At 40.3% G+C, this 16,655-nt stretch overlaps 1 protein-coding gene across 2 annotated transcripts in view; it reads right to left on the bottom strand.

The window, feature by feature from the left end:
* The window catches only part of fam131bb (family with sequence similarity 131 member Bb), a 42,321-nt gene that overhangs the window by 9,979 nt on the left and 15,687 nt on the right, over nt 1-16,655 (bottom strand). The window contains exons 2-4 of one of the 2 annotated variants that reach the window (XM_079561348.1): nt 12,440-12,477; nt 2,067-2,102; nt 1,560-1,662 (exon numbers count right to left, since the gene is read on the bottom strand). In XM_079561348.1, coding sequence (XP_079417474.1) covers nt 1,560-1,662; nt 2,067-2,102; nt 12,440-12,477 — 177 coding nt within the window. The remainder of the gene's footprint in view (nt 1-1,559; nt 1,663-2,066; nt 2,103-12,439; nt 12,478-16,655) is intronic. The other variant, XM_079561349.1, reaches the window with a different exon arrangement.

The following is a 16,655-nucleotide window of genomic DNA, read 5'->3' as shown; positions in this document are numbered from 1 at the left end:
ACATGACAAAAAAAGCCACAAAAAAGAGACAAAAACAAACAAAAAAGTTACTATCAGTTTTGTAGATCGTAGCTTTCAAATGAGAAGTCGAGAAGCTTTTAGATTTGGGTAAAGCTTGGTTAAGGCAGTGGATAAGGAGTGTATTCTGAATGTGAGGACTGAGCTAGGTTAAACCAGAGGGATAAAGGGGTCCAGTGGGGTAAATTCATGGTTAACCCTGGTTTTGCCGAACAACAAAGCTGGACAACTTTCTATCAGGGTAGATCTCCATGGAAACTGGAGGCCCTTAGCTCAAAGCCTGCTCTGGACCAGGTTTAGTTCCAGCTTAGGTAAGAAGACAGCTCTAATCCAGGACATGTTCACCCATCTTCGTAGAATAGCTCTCTGCACTAAACCAAGACCTCAAGAACTCTAAATGAGGAGTGAACCAGACTTACCAGACAAACTTAACCACCATTCATGAGATAAATAGCCAAAGAGCAAGAGCTGGGGCTTCAAAGAACCACAAGCTTGACATAAATTTACTGTAATTTCCTGGATGCTTGATTTTCTATGATGGTGGAATATGGAGATGATATTATGAATAAATTATGAGAATAAATCATACGACGATTCAGTTCCACCACTCCACTACACTGCACTAAACTCCACTTCACAAAAAAATACTGTGCAAAACAAAGTCACTGCACTACACTGCACTCAACATGAATTCAAATTGTATAAAGACACAACAAAGACTAAAATCCAACGACATTTCACGGCCACTGAACATGAAAACTACACTCACCTTTTTCACTTAGAGCAACAAGCCGAGTGTGACAATGTGCGACATGTATCGTGTCAGTGATTCTCAAACACCACGGAAAATGTGCACCTTTTCAAACACCATCTCAAACAGTGTGTCTATAATTGACCTAAAACTGGTCTAAAAAAGGCCTAAACCAGATTAAACCAGGACTGTACTGAGACTAAACCACGACGTTACAGTCATGTCTTAGGAAAGCTGTTTATACATTGTTTATACATTTATGAGGAATTGTTCAATGATGAAAATATCTGTCATAAAGTAAATGCTTGTATTTCAGTTTTATTTATTAGGTAAAATTCTACGCGGTGTAGCTTTAAGTAAATTTAAGTATGTACTACTTGCCTCTGAGCAGGACACCAAGTCTAAATAGGGCATAGATTAGGGATTTAACCAGGTTTTCAAGGACTTTTCCACGTCTAAAGCAAACGCTGTCGGTCTAAACTAGCTGAGTGGGAACCAGAAGCAGCCATTCGTCCGCACACCTCCGTTTGAGAACCACTGCACTGCGTCATGTGTTGTACTTGAGGCTGAATTCTTTACATCAATGACTCCGGGAAGGTGCCATTGACGATGTGTGTGTTTTTAGCACAGCAGGGGGGAAAAGGGGGAAGTGAAATTCGAAAAGGGGTGGGAGAAGAGAGGGGGGGGGGGTTAGGGAAGGGAAACCCATTTCCGGGTACCATGCTGACCCGCGTACCTGAGCCAACATGGGGGCGTTTTTTTGTTACCGCTTGAAATGACAGACACACACCTGACACACCTGACAGAGACGACTTAGCCAACGCCCCGATGCCGTAGGCGTTTGAGTTCCTCTTGAGCCGGGGCAGGATCGATGTGGTGTCTTCCATGGAGAGCTGCAGAGGGGGAGAAGTGAAACAAAAAAAAGAACAAGGGATGGAGTGTGGGAGGACGAAGGAGGAGTGAAGGAGCGTATGAAGACATTGAGGCGTGTTAGAAAGAGAGAAAGAGAGAAAGGTGATGTGGATGCAAGGGTTAATCCACCGTCAAAAACATCTTGTATCTACGTTCAGAAAGCCATTACAACTTTTGCTGCGCTCTAGTACTTGTGCCCGCTACTACAACTACTACTACAACTACTGCTACTGCAACGGTAATCGAAAGAGCTGTAGAGCAGAGTCGGTGAGGGTGAGAGAGAGGGAAAGAGCCCAAAGCTACAACCGTGGATCAAATCAATAATAAATCAAAAAAAGTAAAGCGAAAGAAGCTATAGATGAAGGAACGATGCCACGACACTTACATTGATTCCTTCCCATGAAAATTCTGAACGTCCATGCTGAGGAAGAGAAATAGGGATGGGGTTGGAGAGAGTAAGACGAGAGAGCAAACGTCGACGTGCACGGGAGGAGAGGGATGGAGATGATGGGGGAGAGAGAGAAAGAGAGAGAGAGAGGGGGGGGGGGGGGGGAGGCAAGGCGCGGGGATATAAATCATTCGGCATGCAAATGAAAAATGAACAGGGAAAGAAGAAGAGACAGATACTCAGGATTTTCAAGTCGAGAAGTAAAACGTCAAGGCGATTTAAAGCGGGGATCAGTTCAGATTTGCTCGCCGCGGCAAAGTGAATGCGCTGCGGATGATGGATGGGTTTTTATTGGTCGGAAAACGCACTGGGAAAATTCAGAGTGGGAGGAAAAAAAAAAAAAAAGACATATCTAAAGTTTGAGGTTGTTTAGATTTATTCGCTTAGAAGGTGGAGTTGGGGAAAAGGTTTGCGTTCGTGATTTTCTCGCTCATGTCATAATTTCAATTGAAGGGTATAGAGGACGATACAGCTCAATGGGAGAGACACAGTTTCGGAAAGAAGAAACAGAAAATGCTTCAAATGTTTTCCCTGCAAGTGACTGGATCCACAAGCCTGCCACATTCATCTCACGGCTGAAAGTCCTTTCATCTGACGAACATCAAGCGCTTCATTTTGAATATTGTCATCACCTTTTATGACAGTAATTTGACGTTAGCTCAGGGGGGCCACATGAGGGCTGCAACAACGATAACTTGAACTGAATTCTGCTCAACTTTCTCACTTTACAAAATGCACTATATTATATCTGGAACTGGCTTGAGGGTAGATATTGTAGATATTGTTAAAAAAAGACAAAATAACAGACTGTAAAGTGATACTAAGTGATAAATGCAGATACTCTTCTCTCTGCCTCTTTTCATTCAAACTGTTAACAGATTTGTTGTATTATATGCAGGCCACTTTTTTATGAAGAAAATAAACAACATAGAAATATTTGAGCCCTCTCTGGCAGTGTATGGTTATGATGCCACCACACAATTTTGTGTGAAAAATGAAAAATGCCCCAAAAATTATATAAATTATGGAAAGAGAGTTGAGAGCCGGATTGAATTTTTTGGGGGGCCAGATCTGGCCCACGGGCCGCAGTTTGCCCATCTCTGCCTGAGCTCATGTGACAGTTTTTGTTTCATGTGTACTGGTCCAGCCATTACAGAGATATTAACCGTCAACCAAGTCCAAAATTCAGCATTTTGACGGTTACCATAGTTACCACAACAGGACTCTTAGCTGCACCAACTCGATTTTAGATTATGGCTGTTTACAACGATGTGACGTCATGTGAATGAAACCTATATTATCCTACGTCCATGACCTGCCATTCTTTTAAATCTCTTTTATTAATCTTTTGTTTGTAAAGCACTTTTCATATGACACAAGTCACGCAAGGCGTTTGACAAAGGCAATTTTTCATTTTAAGTTATGTACATGTAGCCACAGCTGCCCTGGGGTAGACTGACAGAAGCGCGCCTGCTCACAACTTTACCAACCGACTCTGCGACCATCACTAAGCACTCACTCACTCTCGCGGCACTCATCCAGATGCTACTCCCTCTCAACAGAATGTGCACAGACACAGAGAGAACATGGTCCAAACAGAAATCACACCCGTGACCTTTTTGCAGTGAGGCGCCCAGTGTGTTCAGTTTCCATACAGTATACGATTGCTGATCAACAAACCTCACCTACCAATCTACTCTGCTCAAGGAGTCACAGGACAGAGTCTCCCGAACAAGCAGTATTTCTCAAAACGACTCAAATTGTCTGAATCATATCATTTAAATTTACCTTTATTTAAACATTTTTCCAGATTTCATTTCTCTAAAACTGCTACTTGATTTTAAATTGTTTCAACTTAATTAGAAAGGCACTTTGGTCTCCTGAAGCGCGATCTCTATAAACAAACGTTGATTGATTTATTATTTATTCACTTGCAGTATCTGTTGTTGGGGGAGGTCTGGGCAAACTCGTACATGTGTTCACATGTTACGGGCGCGATAAGCAGCAGCGCCGCCTCCTGTGTCACTCCATCAGCCCGATTGACACGAGCTGAACCAAGGACACTGTTGATTTACACACCCAAGGCCGACAGCGCCATTTATTTCACTGATAAAATAAACACCCGTTTCATCCGGGGAAACCGGACAACAATGCTCTGTTGTTTAACAATCGGCTTAACACTGAAACAATTATATCTCACGATTTGCAAAGAGCAGCAAATTGTCAAACTGTTTTATATAGCACCTTTAAGCTCCACAGCAACATCACTTTGGATAAATATTATATTTTTCTGGCAAGATTGTGATTGTGATTGCAACATTCGGTTCACAGTACATATTTTAAACATCTCAAGATCATCAACATTTGAGAGAAGGCTGAAATATGAACTACTAAACTAATACAAGAATCATTTATAGTTTTATACATAATAACACCCTATGGAGAAAGAGGATAATATACACTGCCTGACCAGTAAATGGTAATGGTCTCAATTTATACAGAGCATTTCCACCTGCATGAGGCACTCACAGCGCTTTACATAAAAGAACCACTCATCCATTCACACTCTCATTCACACACCAACGTACGCAAACTCTGGAGGAAAGGTGGGTGAAGTGTCTTACCCAAGGACAAAACTTTGTGATTTAGACGATTTCTATTCTATTGCGATTAACAGTGCTTAGTTGCATCCCCACTTTTGGGTACCTTAAAAATCCTTTTCATAGTCCCTCTGAGGGTAATACAAGTGTTAATGGGATGATTGGAGGGTCGGAGGCCCCAATACACACTGATAGAATCACGAAGAAGAAGCTAACGGGCTAATGGGCATGGCTAACTGCGGGCTAGCGCCACTTAAACAGTATTTACAGCCAAGTTTGAGTGAAAAAAATGATCTCCATTGTGTAATTGGATGTACAATAACCCTCTATGCCTTTGTCTTTTCTGTCAGCGTAGTATTTACTCTCACGAGTAAAAAAACGCAACTTGCTACGATACCTACAGTGCCGCTTATGGCCTCTAGGGGCATGAGTTACTTAGTATTGCTTTAACTTCCACCTGAACCAAGCACATTTTCTCGCACATTTTGGCTTCTTCTGAAAGCTTCTTGAGAATAAGCACCAAAATAGTGCTGAAAATTAGACGTAAACGAGAATGAAAACACAACAAAAAGGTGACAAATAAAGCAACAAAAACGTGACAAAAAATCAACAAGAAAGTGGTAACAAATGATATAGGCCCCTAGGCTGTGAACTGTCCAGACGAGAAGGTTTTAGTTTTGGGTAAAGCTGAACATGGAGAAAATGTGCTTTGTTAAGGCAGTGGTTAAGAGTTTAATAAATCCGTAGCTTCTGTTAGGCAACAGTGATGTGTGATTGATTCTTGAACAAATCGTTCAAAACTCGTGAGTCACTTTACTGAATCGAGAGTCATGTTTCACCTCCTTCATTAACTCGTTCACTCATTTGATGCTGCTTTAAAACACCACCATTAAGCCTGTATTTTCCTTTATGACTTAACGTTTAGGCCTTCAATAAAAGAGGTGGAATATTTCTGTACAAAACAAGAGTGAGTGCACTCCGGAGTGCTCAGTAAGAGTGGCCGAGTATGAACTGGGAGAACGAATAGATAAATATGATATAATCCCAAGATCGTGGATTATGAATAAAATGCTACTTTAAAACCTCTTAACCCCCGCCTCAACCCAGAGCATTCTCTCCAGTTTGGCTTTACACAAATCTAAAAGCTTCTTGACTGGAGCTTACAGCCTATAGGCCAGTGTAAGGGCTTATTTGAAAGCTAAGACCAGCAAAACTAATGTAAGCTTCTCCTTCGTTGTGATTGTGATGTTTTCAACCTTCAAAGCACAAAAACTTGACAAAAAACAGCAACAAAGACAATTAAAAGCTCCAGTCGAGAAAAAAGATCTGTGTAAAACTAGAGAGAATGCACTTGTTTAAACAAAATGCCACTTTAGTCACTTTCTAATTCTCCAATGGCACCAGATAATAAACATTAATAATAAAATAAAGTCATGTAATCCTGTGTCGGCTTCTGTTTTTCCTTTTCTGAGATTTGCCCGTCCACTGTAACCTTTTCATCGGTTATTTGAACAGTAGTTTACATTAGCCTGACAAATGAAATGACTCAAAACCACTTAACTCAGTAAAAGGAATGGAACTTCACACCACTTTTAGACCAGAGACTTGATCCACCTTGTGAATGTGGTGAGTCAGATTCAAGGTGATCAGAGGCATAAGGTGCAAATTGGTATTCGCACTTCAGCCGACCCCAGGGCGGCTGTGACTTCAGCGCCGCCACCGACTGTGAATATTACGCACTAAATGTGACCAATGCTTCAATAATATATCAGGGCAGCCATTATTCATACAGCTGGATTTAAATCTAGTCACATTATTCCCTCAAAAACAAAAAAACTCCCATCCATTTCAGAAATCCTGTTAATCTGAGCTCCCCGGTGGTGTCAGTATTATGTAAAAATGTTTACCACGATGCGCTGCAAGACAATGTAATCTAATCCTCCACTATAGTGAAGCAGTGGTAAGCTCTGCAGTGTGCATCGAACCGCCATTTATCACAAAGACAGGAGATCGGAGATATTTTTATGATTCAAGCTAATTTGGCACAAGCTACTAAGACTCTGTTCACACGTACTTAGCTATTTTTATAAGTTTACACAGATATTTGTATGTGTTTCCTTCTGGCTACTATTACTTCGGATGTGTTTGCAAATGCTCTGACTACGAAAAGGATTCAAAAAGGTAAACAAGTTACTTTGTATTGCTTTGAGTCTGTGAATACGCCACCGACTCCAGTTTGATGTGGGAATCTTCTGGAGCAGTGGCCTAGTGGCTGGATGTGTGCTGCCTTTGGAGCGCAGTGGACTCGCATGGTTTTGGATCTGACGGACACAAGAACACTTTTGGACACGAGGGACGTCAGTGTTGTCTTTGCACTTCACCAGGAAACACACAGGGACTTTATCCGACTTTTCTTCAGGATATTTGCCAAAGTGGATTCATGCGGTTTGTCTCTGGCACAAGCGGCGAGCTCCTGCTGCACGACACCTTTTTTTGTGGATTGTTTATAGAAAATCTGCTGTAATTAAGTGTGTGCGCTGTGACACACACAAACACAAAAGTGCAGAGCCAAAGCTGACATGCATGTTAGGGCTGGGCCATATCGTATCACATATCATTATCGAGATATCATTTTTTGAGATCGTTGTAATTTTGTATATCGTTTTGGACACGATATAATTGATGCTACGCTCAGCTCCATCAGAGCAGCATAAACACTGACTGTAGAACACGGGGACAGCTGCTTAAAAAGTAAAATGAAATGAAGGCTGTGCTTGAGTAGATCGTATTTAGAAGGAAATTAGTATGTCGTTAAAAAAAAAAAAAAGAATAAATATCACTGAATTAACCTTCCCAATGGGCATAAGGCTGGGATTATTAAGTAATTTGTCAATTGTCAGTTATATCGTCAAATATATCGTTATCGTGATATTTCTTTTTTATATCTTGATATACATTTTAGGCCGTATCGCCCTGCCCTAATGCATGTTGTGTACGCGCAATCAGACATTCGCTTTACCGTTCATAATACTTTACGTAGTACATACATAGTACTTTGATTTATCTTGTTAATGGCTTAGACATTTATCTTTGGTCCACAGCATCAGGGTCATGTCTCAGCCCTGGGGTTTACGCCAAAGCAGCGCTTCTCCATGACGCGATCAGCTGAAATCAGTTTAATTATTTATCTTTGCATTGTACAAAACAAACTCACTTATTTGACTTATATTCTACTAAAACAATGTTGAACTCTATTAGTTTGACCAATAAATGGTGAAATACGTGGTTTATGGAGATGGAACGTTGTGTCATCAGTTCTGCAAAAAAGTATTTCGTGTGGACAGAGATAGTTTTTTATACGGTTGTAGAAAAGTCTGCGTTTGTGGAGACATCAAGATACGCCCAAGTGCCGGAGTGTCCATGAGCAAGTCACTGCTCCCACTGTGAGAAGAAGAATGTCTGCGCCTCTGTCACCAAGCGGGACTGTGTGGACTGGATAAAATATGCATCCGACTGTAAAGCGGCTGTGAGTGCCTAAAGTGCTCAGTGTTATTGAATTAGGCCAGTAGTTATTGCTAATGTCAACATGGCCTTAAAGCTGCTGCATTCGATTTCCTGTTCAGGCCGTGACAGAGGGAGGAAGCCGAATTGGATCCCGATTCTTCACACGCACAAATTTATGTTGTGCAAAGAGGGGGTTACTATGCATAATTGCAACATCAACAACTCCAAACAAATCGGCGCGCTCTTGTGGGCTTGCAATCCAGTGAAATGTTTCGTAACAAGACGCAGACACGGACAAATCACTGCTTTTACAATATACTCGGTGGGGGGTACAAGAATCCTGCCTCCGATTATTAACTGAATTTTAATCTTCGTGTCATTCTCACGTCGCCAGCGGTGTCACAATTATGTCCATTTGTGTAACAGTGTGCGACGCGAAGACTATATGAAATCCAAGCCCACTCTGTAGTGAAGCAGTGGCAGGATAGTATGCACTGCACATCTCCATCACAACTCTATCCAGCTCGCTCATGTTAATCGATAGCAGGCTCTTTCTCTCTCTTCCCGTTCTTTACTTCAATTCCTTTGCTTGTAATTCTACTCTCAGAGCTCACAGCCTCCCTCTCCTCCTGCCATCTCACGCTGTAAAATAATATCCACATGAAAAACTGACTTTAATTTAGGATGTTCAACTTTCTGTTTTAGTTTTGACACGATTTACTGTAGCAAAGGTTTTCAAAAAATGCAAGCCAAAACATATAGTGCCTGAGAGCCAGAGCGAGGGCTACGTGAGATGGTGAAATCGTACGGCATTACCCAATATGATAAATAGCAAGTTGATTTTATTCTTTACCACTAAGCATGCAACACACCCCAGGTCATTACGATTGACAGCTCCAACTCATCCATTAAGGAAGTTTAAGCATTATTTTCCAAACCAGATGCAATCCAGAACTGAATAAACGTCTTGGATGAGAGACAAATCGTCTTCAACTTTCAAGAAGCCCATTAATATGGCAATTCCTTTTTAAACATTTGCTACGCTGCAAAACCACTGGACGACGTTATATATTACTTTTATTGCATAAGCTTGACAGAATAATGTATATTAAAGGGACTAAATGCAAGTCGGTCATTTAATACTCACTACTGCCACCTCAGGTCTTATACGTAATTGCAGGTTCTATATTAAGTTCGTTCATGACGGCAATTTGAACCCGAATTAAGAACTTTTTGAGTGACAGTTCAGGATTTTAGAGGCAATACATAATTTAAACATTTTTAATCTCCATATAGTCCCTTTAAAGCAGTACTAAGTAACTTGTTTACCTTAATAAATCCTTTTCGTAGTCCCTCTGGGGGTAATACAAGTGTTGATGGGATGATTGGGGGGTCTTTCATCTCCCCCTGGTGTCTCCGGCCAGAAAACCTCAATTGCCCCAATATACACTAATGGAATCACGAAGACGAAGCTAAAAGGCTAAAAGGGCAAAGCTAACTGCGGGCTCGTGCCACTTAAACAGTATTCACAAGTTCAAAAAAAAATATCTCCATTGTGTTATTGGATGTACAATATCCCTCTCCCCCTTTGTCTTTTCTGTCAGTGTTGTATTTACTCGCACAGACAATTAATATGTAAAAAAAAAAGAAGCAAAATGCTACGAAACCTGCAGTGGCGCTTACGGCCTCTAGGGGCATGATATGTTACTTAATACTGCTTTAAATAACAAAGCAAAATTCCATGTTACTAGAAATTGACCAATCAAGTGGAACTTCATTCTTTTGTTGGCAAACTATTTGAATCTATTTGGGGAACAGTGGCTCCGCTGGTCGTTTTAAACTTGGGCACTTACATATTTCCTGTTTATGAAAGTGTATGTGAGCATAGACTAGACCAGCGATGGATAAAATTAGGGTTTTAGCCACAGTAAAGCTGCTGCTATTCTTCCTGGGATCATTTGAAAAATACAAAATATACAATTACACAAAGAAAAACAAAGGTGACTTTACCCATAGTGTTCAGCGCAGGCTGACTGAATTCATGAAGAAGATCAAGCAAATTTGTGCTTGAGTGTTAAAACAAAACACATGGAGGTAAGAATAACAAGCCTGTGTTCAATCATGACTTAAAGAGGGACAAAAACGTTTTAATGGAAGGTCCATTACAGCAAGGAACTTCTGGAGCCCGCCCTCATTACCTGTAGCTAATAGCAATGCTGCGTCCATGTTTTTTACAGTGTCACTTCGTACATGAGTGACACGAGACGCCACTACGATCATCGAAGACGCCGTTGGCACAGATTGGCAGCTCTTTTCCATGAGTCAGCCCCAGGACAGATGTAACTGAATACTTAATTACCTCATCACTACTATTAAACACAACTCATAAATATCTTGGAAAAAGCCAAACAACCAATACCCAGATCCAGATACATGCTGTATATGTACTTTGAGTCATTTTCCCTAGCGTTGCTCTTCCTCAGTTTGCACAGGCCGCCCCGCTCCCTCCACAACAGCCCATGCAAGCAAAGAGAGATTTACCACACTTGACTGGTAAAGCTGAGGCCCTCGAAGCAGCTTTTTCTATGCGTTTTCCAATAGCCCTGACAGTCTCAAGATGGCCGTGTATGTGTGTGTGTGTGTGCTGTTTTTTCTACTTGAAGGGCATTCTGGGGCATGATAAATAAATGATGGAATAGGTGCTCGGTGCGGCGCGTTTTAGTCCAAAATGGTTTCCTCTGCTGTGTCTTCGATGGCGCGGATCGGTTTAATTGTAAAAGAAGCAGGAAAGACAAAAGAAAAAAGGGGGAGAGAGAGCGTGCGAAGCAAAGAAATGAATGTCTAGACCTGCTGAAGTGACTTGAATTTGAAATACTAGTCTGAGAGTCGTCAAGATTTGTTTTACTTACGATATTTTTTGCATCAAGATATTTCTGACTGATATTTAAGTGGATTGAAATTCAAAGTCACACAAATAATGTCTATATGAGGGGAGTAGCACAGGTTTTGGGAAGAAAAGTCCAAATATATAATAAACGTCCAAACCTAGATTTTTATTTTAATACAACAAAGTATCAAGAAGTCTATTAAAGTTTGTTAAGAATAGGGCTGGGCACCATTAAACGATACCAGTATGGTGTCAAAACATTTTTTAGGTTCTACTGGTATCGGAAAAAAAAGTATTGAAGGCAGGTACAGAAAATAGATCTCATATCTTTAGATCCAAGGTTTGATGTTGTTGGTCCAGGGATAGAATTACATTTTTTTCACATTTTGCCCAATTTTTTTTAAATTTGTTTTTAAAATTTTACTTTTTTTGCCTAATATTAACCCAGTTTTTCCCATTTTTAAAAACTTTTTTTGTTGTTATTTTTTCTTTCTTCCATTTCCCCCCCCCCCCCCCCCCCCCTAATTTTTGCTAATTTTTTAAACACATTTTTTGCCCAATTTTCACTTTTTTTCCCCAAATTATTCCCCATTTTTCACACATTTTCCTGACATTGGAGATAAACCCGAAATTGTAAATTTGCATATTTTCCAAACATTATTGCTACTGTTTTCTGGTTATAGACGACAAATATTTTAGTGTAGGTATCGGAAAAAGTATTGCTCAGGTATCGATATCGAAAACCAAGTATCGTTAAACTACTGGTATCTAAAAAACAGTATCCAGCCCGAGTTAAGAATTGGGTTTATCAACTTGCCATAACAATCTGGTGTCGCACAGTCTCTTCAACACTCTCAGCTGACAATAATCGTACCTATCAGACTCACAATCACAATGCAATTATTCTGAGTGAAATTACTTAACTTCAGTAATCTAGTCCTGCACCAGTCAAAACTAATCCAGATTAGTTTCCAAATTCAAGACATTTTCACCAATCTAGCGATCCATTTTTGTAGCGTAAGAGCGGATGTTTTGAGAATGGTCGTTAAGCGTGAAGCGATGAGTCAAAAGAATGGGCGACTGTTTGTCCCACTGGGAGACAGTGCAGAGAGAAATACTGATGTTAACATGGCACTTGCTCCTCTGGTAAACTAGCGGACACACTACAGCCGCATGTAGTAGTTTTCCTCACACGGAGGCGGACTTAAAAGCAGCAGCTACATTCCCCCGGGGAGTGGTGAGCCGCCGGGGAATGCCATTTTTCCAGAGCTCCAGAACGCTTTGGAAAAATCCCATGTGTGTAGAGGTTAAACACTGACCTGTTCCCCATCCTTCTGGACTGGCACGCCGTCTGCCGCTGGAAGAGAACACGGAAACAAAGGATTAAAACATAATTATTAACAAACCCCGTTTTTTTATCATCTAATCAAAATCGCAAAGGAGCCCAATAGTCCCGCCTTCCTCAAAACCCATTCATTTTTTCCAGACTTGGGTTGGAAAAACATGTATTTAAAGTTTAAAAGAAAAATGGAAGCAGTTTCTTCGTGATAAATGAAAAAAAAAAAAACAGTGACTACCTGGATCAAACTACCTGTTATGATCTGCTTTTGCTGCAGTTGGTCAGTTCTAGGTTCAGCGACACTATTTTCCCAAAGAATGAGATCAGTTGAACATCCAGAATAACCAGCTTATTCCAATCAATCAATGGATTTCTTCTTCCCTGATGGTACAGGTATATTCCAAGATGACCTTGCCAGGATTTATCGGCCTCAGATTGTGAAACAGTGGTTCATGGAGCATGAGATAGATTGGCAGATTGACAGTCCAAATCTGAACCCCATTGAGAATCTTTGGGATGTGCTGGAGAAGGTTTTACGCAGTGGTCACACTCTCCCATCGTCAATGCAAGATCTTGGTGAAAATCTGAACACAGGCTCTTTTGACATTGCAAGAGCTTATTGAAACAATGCCAGAGTGAATGTGTGCTGTAATCAAAGCTAAAAGCGCTCCAACAAAGTATTAGAGCATGTGATCTTATTTTCTTTTTGGTCAGGCAGTGGAGTAAATATTAATATTATATACAGTATATTAATATGGCGGTTTTCCACCTACCCCTATTGTTTTGTTTGTTTTTCATTTAGAATATTTATATATCCAACACTTTGTAAACTGAAAAGTTATGAAAGCATTGCATATTTTGCAAGAGATGGAAATTGTCTTTCATTTTAAAGGGGCTAGATGCAAGTTAGCCATTTTATACTCACTACTGCCACCTCAGGTCATACATGTAACTGCACCTTCTATATTAAGCTCGTGCATGACCAGACCCGAAGTAACACCTTTTTGAGGTTCAGGATTTTAGAGGCAGTTGTGGTGAATAAGTCTGAGCTCATTCTACACATTAGGACATTGTTGGAACATGTAACATTTTTAAACTCCGTATAGTCCCTTTAAAGAATTACACTACACGCAAGTACAAGCAGTAGCAGATTCATTTTTTTTTCCCGAAAAGTCTATGGGGAAAAGTGAATTGGGAAATTAACTTCAGGGATGAGAGTTCCTAGGTGGGCGGGACAGGCGAGCTCTGTGTGAATGGGGGCAATTAGCAAATCAAAAACGCTGCAAAGTATACTAGTAATGCAACATCCTTGGCAAATGAACTTGAAATCTCTCTCTGGTGGGCCGTATTATAGAAAACCTGCAAACCATAAATTTTAACAAACATGTTCTGAAATGCATCTGTTTTAGTGACGCAGATTTCTCTCAAAAGTTATCTCTCCTGGACGTGTTTAAAACATTCACTATGAAGTATATCACAAATCTAATACGTGCTCATGAATCATTATCAAATAGGAATCATGACACGGGGTCAAATAAATGCATTGATATAAATGATAAAGATATTACAGATGGTTGTTGAAATATATCTCCGGGTATAAGTGCCTGATCTCACTCCTGCTCCTCACGGCAGCTCAAATCCTAATTACAATGTTGGTTTAATTAGAAGTCTGTCCTGGTAATGGAGTTTAAACACAGCGTCGGTCTCTAGGTGCCGCTCGGTATCTGCGGGTCTGTGCTCTGTGTGTGCAGCGCTCTCTAGGGACCTCCTCCTGTAATCAGCACCACACAAAAATGGATATCCGTCGGCTGAAAATGACTTACACTCAGAATGCTGACCTTTTTATGAGAGGTTTTACCTGTATATTTTTCCAAGTGTACGTAAGTATCAGAAAAAAACTTTAAAATTAATATCAATAAAAAAAGAGGAAAAGAAAAGTCTGGATCAAAGTATGGGCAGTCAAACAAAACACTAATAAGAGATGAGGGACCTGTAAAGTTGGGATATTTGAGCAGAAATGTCCTCATCTTTGAGTAAATGTAAACACAAGTAAAACACTTGATGGTTGAAATGATTTACTACAGGAAGTGGAGCTGCTTTTGAAAATAAAGTGAGAGGTTTGCCACGCCTTAAAACATCATTATAAAATAATAAAGTATAGATTAATAAAAGGATAGATCTGCAACATGCTTTGGCGGCACGGAGGCGCAGCGGTTAGTGCTCGTGCTTCACAGCTAGAAAGTCCCGGGTTCGACTCCCACCTGCGTAGGTTTCCTCCGGGTGCTCCTGTTTCCCCTACCACTAAAAAACATGTACATTAGCTTCCCCTCTGGGGCCAGGACTCCCCTGAAAAAGAGATTCTTAATCTCAGTGGGACTATCCGGGTTAAATAAAGGTCAATCAATACATAATAAATAAATAACAAACCCTGATACTAAGGCCACAAATACAACAGAGTTATAGTGGCACTAAGGGAGGCTTCATACACTGCAAAAAGTAATTAACTAGATTAGTATAAACATCTCAATTTGAGCATAATAATCTAAGTTTTTGTTGTTTTGACTAGGTAAATTGTTATTGGGCATTTGTCCTAGATTATTTCACTTGTTCTGAGATGTTTCTGACTCATTTCAATACATTTTGTCCTTATTTCAGGTAATTTTCTTTGCCAATGGGGTAAGAAAATTGGTTTTATCTCATTGGCAATTTTACTTTCTTATTTCAAGCGAGATTTACCTTAGAACCAGTCTGAAATGTCCTCAAACAAGCAAAGTAAACTTGGTCCGATCAGGAAAAATGTCTAAATTAGTGAAAATATATATATTTCCTCAATTCAAGTCATTTAAGTCAATGCTTAATATTTACTTTTTGCAGTATACATGAATTAACTTGTCAAAACACCTCAAAATGAGGAACTAGTGTGATTGCAAGTCATTTTAACTGACTTGACAGATTTCCTTTTTGTAGTGTGTGTGCAGTGCCTTCAGGAGCTCCTCTCTGAGCCTCAGAGGAGGCAGTTGTTGGCCGTGTCCACTGTAGCAATGTGACCCACTGACCCACTGATTCACAAACATCAGCTCAGGCCCGTCTCCCCTGGCTCTAAACGTATTAGGCCTCATAACGCTGACAGCCACATATCAACGTTTATCTAAACACTGAGGATCAAACTGTATTTTGGCTGTGCACCATAAACGTCTGGGTCTGCAGGGGGTAAATAACCAGATGATTCAAAGCCAATAGCAAATACGGGGGGAAACATATACAAGCACAATCTCACCAGTCTATTACCCCCTAACTGTGCAACGCATTCATAAGATTGTGCCAATAGAAAATCAAATGTCACCTTCATTCTGAAACTCTGTTCTCTTGAGAGGTTTCGTCACAGAGCATGAAGTCGAGCAGATGAAAGGAATTACTAACTTTTATCGGTTTTGAACGGTTTGGGGAAAAAGTACTGTAATTGCTGAAACAGCTGCAATTGAAGGTGCACATTACCACGCTCTGGAGCATCAACAATTGAGAGAAAATTGAAATGTGAACTGCTAAACTAAAGAGAATCAAATGCATTTGCGAACAGGTTTGCGGACATCAAAACGGCAAGGTTTTCAGCTTTTACATTTAATAACTCATGGACACAGAATACTATTTAGTTTCTACATTACTGCGGCCCTCGCTAATGGCAAACATTGAAACTGTGGGTTCGACTGCTTTCTTTAGCCCAAGATTCTACAAACACTGCATTGATCGATTGATTTTGGTCAATACTGTACACAAATTACACAAACAATAAACGTCTTGACATAACTTAGAAAAACACAACTTACAAACTCTGCACCATCTGTCATCAAGCATTAGTCAAAACTAATAATGTTACATAAGCTGATGACGATTTATGTCTCATTGGTGGAATTACATTAAGGCTAAACACTGTCCGCCACGGAGCCGTCCTGACCAGACCTTGACCAGTGATTTAACATTTGTCAAGGACACACTCATTGCATTCTGGAGACACTCCAAAACAGGACTTTTATTACTTTGTGAACATTTTATCAAGAGTGCATCCAATTACAGCATTTGTAGGGCATTGTTGGAGCTTTGTATAACCTTCTACTACAACTGCTGCAGCCAAGTGAATGTTAATGTGTGCAATGCACCGTGTACTTTTATTACTTCATATAATGTCGTATTTGCACTCA

The sequence above is a fragment of the Gobius niger genome, assembly GCF_951799975.1.
Source record: "Gobius niger genome assembly, chromosome: 8".
NCBI classification, from domain to species: Eukaryota; Metazoa; Chordata; class Actinopteri; order Gobiiformes; family Gobiidae; genus Gobius; species Gobius niger.
Note: the sequence above shows the minus strand (reverse complement) of the source record. Positions and strands in the feature narration are given on the sequence as shown.